This window comes from Myiozetetes cayanensis, unplaced genomic scaffold (genome assembly GCF_022539395.1).
Source record: "Myiozetetes cayanensis isolate MyiCay16 unplaced genomic scaffold, myiCay2020 scf9, whole genome shotgun sequence".
Lineage (NCBI taxonomy): Eukaryota > Metazoa > Chordata > Aves > Passeriformes > Tyrannidae > Myiozetetes > Myiozetetes cayanensis.
The window spans coordinates 49,790-54,259 of NW_026088185.1; the positions used below are offsets into that span (position 1 = coordinate 49,790).

The 4,470-nt window shown below is 58.0% G+C and overlaps 1 protein-coding gene across 3 annotated transcripts in view; it reads right to left on the bottom strand.

The window, feature by feature from the left end:
* The window catches only part of LOC126652843 (aryl hydrocarbon receptor-like), a 47,223-nt gene extending 43,181 nt beyond the window's left edge, over nucleotides 1–4,042 (bottom strand). For 2 of the 3 annotated variants that reach the window (XM_050339998.1, XM_050339996.1), the window contains exon 1: nucleotides 1,750–2,926. In XM_050339998.1, the coding sequence (XP_050195955.1) occupies nucleotides 1,750–2,240 (491 nt within the window). In that variant the 5' untranslated portion in view covers nucleotides 2,241–2,926. Of the gene's footprint in view, nucleotides 1–1,749; nucleotides 2,927–3,896 lie in introns of those variants that run through there. The other variant, XM_050339999.1, reaches the window with a different exon arrangement.
* Nucleotides 4,043–4,470: the final 428 nt, after the last annotated feature.

A 4,470-nucleotide genomic window follows, 5' to 3' on the forward strand; every position in this document is an offset into this window, starting at 1 on the left:
TTTCTTGGACACTCTGGCCAGGCACTGAAAATCCCCTGGCTGAGGCACACAGGGTGACACAGCCAGTGGGGAGTCACCCCAAGGCTGAGGGAGGACACCCCAACATCTCTGTGCCTGCACATCCCCAGCCGCAGCACACAGCGTGCACCTTGGAGAGGGGGGTGACAACGAGGAAAATGGCTCATGCAAACAGTAAAGACTGGTCTAGATGTTTGAAATCTGTCTCAGTTCACTTCCCTTTGGACCATCTCCATCCCCAGTGCCCCCTCTTTGCAGGGCAGAGCTCCAGCCCCTGCAGGGTGTCCCAGGCAGCACCGGCGCCCCAGAACAGCACACCGAGCCCTGGCATTCAACAAAGCACCTCAACACCTGCCCACCAGGCAAGGAGAAGGTGTTTCAGAGAGGTCTGAGCCCCTGTTCTGTTTGCTGGAGCCTTGTGAAATGGTTACAATGCAAACTGTGCCATGGGGCTCGTGGTGAGCCGGTGACCCCTGAGCAGAGGGGCCGGAGTGGAGCTGGGTAGAAAGCTCTGCTCCCAGCAGGCCAAAGCTGTGCTGCTGCTGAGGTTTGGTTTTCCCCAGCTGCCCTTTGAACGGGAACCCAGCAGGAAATGTATCCCTTTTGCAAGCTGGTAAGTACCAAGGGATATTATTCCCAGCAGTGGAGTTTGCCTGAGCTGATGTTTTGTCTCTTAGTCTTTATTATTTTTTTTTTTGTTTTAAAGTAAAAAGCCCTGGACAAACTGCAAAGGGGCCGAGAAGTCCCTCACGCCATCCTCCCCACCCGTCTCGCTGGCTGCACATCCCGCTGTCCCCAGCCCTGCTCCACCCGGCCTCTCCCAGCAGGATCCCGCTCCATGACATGACTGGGCACAGAGAAAAATAATCTCTTCCCATTCCCAAGGCTGATCCTGCAGAACCAGTGAACAAGGGCCCTTCTTACTCCAAAGAGACACCTTCTCCCACACCCTGAGCCACACAAGTGCAGCCCAAACCCTGAGTCTGGTATGCCAGGGGGCTGGAATCCCCGCTCCAAGGTGAACAGGAGACACATTTTAGGCAGAACCACCACCTTTCGTGTTTCCACAGGAAGACTCCCAAATACATAGCCAAGAGAGGCTCTGAGTTAACTTCTCTCAACAGGTTTATAATGTCGATGTTCCCACCTTTGTCCCAAGCTTGGGCTCAGCTCATCCATCCCCCCCACGGCCTCCCAAAAAAATACATCCATCTTGATTTCTTATACACGTGCAAGCCCGAGGTTAAACAGGCTGACGGGACTCGGGAGCTGATGCTGGGGGAAAGCATGAGGGAGCCAGCAAACACCGGGGACACACCGGGGGGGATGTTATGCAACAGCTATAGAGCAGCGTGGTAATTAATTGTTAAGGAATTGAGATGTTTTGGTAATTAGTAATCGTTGTACGTTTGATTTAGGCAGGCACCGAAACACAGCCCAGCCCGCAAATCACAGCTCGGCAGCCCAAACTCTCCGGCGAGGCTCCTCACTGGGATTCAGGACGAGCATCCTTGGGATTTCTGTTTTCCCACCAGCGCGCCAGAGCCGACACAGCGTTAGCTCCAATTAACCCTAATTAAAACCGAGTAACCCAAGCATGCCGCTCCCCGCTCGCACCAGGGCAGCTCCAGGCAGCTCCCCGGATCCAGCGGGGCTCCCGCTGCCCCGTTTTCAGCCGCCCCCCCGGTCCCACGCACCCGCCCCGGGGGGGAACCCCCTCCCTGCACCCACCTCTTGGGCACCGGCTTCTTCCTCTTCCTCCCGGCGTACATCCCGCGGGCGGCGGGAGCTGCGGGAGCGGCGGCGGCGGCAGCGGGAATGGGAGTGGGACCGCGCCCGGGGCGGGGCTGGGGGGACACGGGGGGGACACGGGATGGACACGCCCCGGACACCCCCGGGCACGCCCCATCTGCATCGGCCCCGCCCCCGCCAGCTCCGCTCCTAGGGACAAGGGACACCGAGTCCCGGGAAACACCGTGTCCGTGGGACACCCCCGCCAGGGACACCAAATCCTGGGAACACACCCCCCAGGTGACACCGAGTCCTAGGAAACACCGTATCCGTGGGACATCGCCCCTCCCAGGGGACACTGACTCCTGGGAAACATTGTGCCCACGGGCTACCAAATCCTGGGAAACACCATGTCCATGGGACACCTTCCGTAGGGACACCGAATCCTGGGAAACACCATGTCCGTGGGACACCCTCCATAGGGACAGCATGTCCGTGGGCCACCATTCCAGAGCCTGACCTCTCTGGTCCCCTCCAGGAACAGCCCCTTCCCTCTCACTTTCCAATTTCCTACATTAACACTGTCCAAAGCTTTCGCTCTTTCCCCACACACCACGTCCAGCTGCTGTGGTGAAAACAGGGATGGCAGGGACAGGCAGCCAGGGACACAAAGGCCAGGCACAGACGTCACATCCAGTTGTGGTTTGCTTGTTACACAAATCCTCTCATTTAAATCCTCTCTGTTCCCCTCCCTTGCCATTTCCAGGGGCAAGACACCGCTCCCGTGTGTTGTGTGGATGCGTGGGAGTGCAATTCCCACCACATCACTCCTACAGCTCCCCGCACTGAACAGGACCTACTGTTTTCCTGCTCCATCCTCTAAGACCCCTTGGACATCCTCTCCTGGATGAGTATCCATCACCAAATGCAGCCTCCTCGCCATTTCATGAATGAGGGTGGGCAGGCCCTGACACAGGTTTCCCAGAGAAGCTGTGGCTGCCCCTGGATCCCTGGAATTGTTGAAGGCCGGGTTGGAAGGGGCTTGGAGCAATGTGGGATAGCTGCAGACAGAGCTGTTAAGGAAACCCAGATGCAGTCACATCCTGTGTGGGTTGTTTGGTTGGGTTTTTGAAGCCGTTTGCAAATTCCAGTGATAAATCCTTGAAATGAAACTCGATCACTTCTTGCCGGGGGCAAAGCAGAGGCTGCTAATGGGATCAAAAATGTGCCAGGTCAGCAGGGGTGGTGTCAGTTTGATGGCAAGTGAGTAAAACGTTTGGTTGTGACCTTCTTAGACCCAGGAATTTGGCTGTGATTTTAAATAAGGCAGGGAAGAAGGGAAGCTGTGGGAGGAAGGTGGCCCAGGCTGCTCCCAGTGACAGGCAGGGCTGTGGGAAGGCAGTTTCCAGAGCCTGTGGGACACCCCCAGATTTGGGAATCACCGAATGACTTAGATTGGGAAGGACCTCTAAGACTGTCGAGTCCAACCGTTCCCACAGCACTGCCAATGTCCACTAACCCAAGTGCCACATCCACATGAAGACACATGTGGTCCCATGTTTGCCCAAAGCCCCCCAGCCCCTCTTTGCCCCCAGTGCTCTCCTCCTGGACTTCTCCTCCCCAGCTCCTCCCAACCCCACAGCCTTTCCAAGGCTGCTCTACATCGCTCTCCTACATCCACTGCCAGCTTTCCTCTGGGAAAATCCACCTGATTTACCTCTTTCCACCTATTGGAAACAGATGCATTAAGACCTCTCCACTTTAAGCAGAGAGTTTTCCTAAGGCATCTCCTGCCAAGCAGAGCCAGGCTTGGGCTGCTGCACATGTTCCAAGCCTAAATCCCAGGATTTAGACACACCTCACAGGGTGTCTCTGGCACTACAGGAGGCAGGAGAAAGGGGGCTGTGAATTTCCTATCTAAGCTCCAGGCCCCCAAAAGCAGGTGCCTGTACTGAACAAGAGGCCAAATCATGCAGTTGTGCCTGTTTTCTCCCTTGGATCCCTCATCCCCTGCTGCCCATGGACTCACAGGGTTCCTGTCCCACCTCCCAGCTGGAGCAGGAGAGTCAGGAGGCAGCAGAGAGGCTCAGCAGGGAGGTGCCGGGAAGCACAGGATGCTGTGGGGGAACAACGCAGGATGTCCCTACCTGTTCTCACGGATGCCCCTGCAGGCAGCTGGGCTGGGAGGCGTTGGCCAAGCACCCAAAGCAGGGCACAGAGGGAACTGGGACAACCGGCTGCGCAGGTGTGGGAAAGACGCAGCAGCCCAGGCTCCCTCCTGCGGGGAGCTGTGGGCAGACGTGGTGGCAGGCAGCCTGTGTGTTCCCTGTCCTGTTCCCTGTCACACCTGTCCCGTTCCCTGTCCCGTTCCCAGGCCCGCTCTCTGTCCCGTTCCCACTCCATTCCCAGTCCCGCTCCCAGTCCCGTTCCCGGTCCCGTTCCCACTCCGTTCTCACTCCATTCCCAGTCCCGTTCCCAGTCCCGTTCCCACTCCATTCCCGTCCGGCTCCCTGTCCCGTTCCCAGTCCGTTCCCACTCCATTCCCAGTCCCGTTCCCACTCCATTCCCACTCCATTCCCAGTCCCGTTCCCACTCCATTCCCACTCCATTCCCAGTCCCATTCCCCCAACAGCCTCCGAGGCGCGGGGCGTGGCCTACGCCGATGGAAGGGGGCGTGGTCTCCGGCGAATGGGCGCGGCCTGCCCGGGGGGGCGTGTCCTG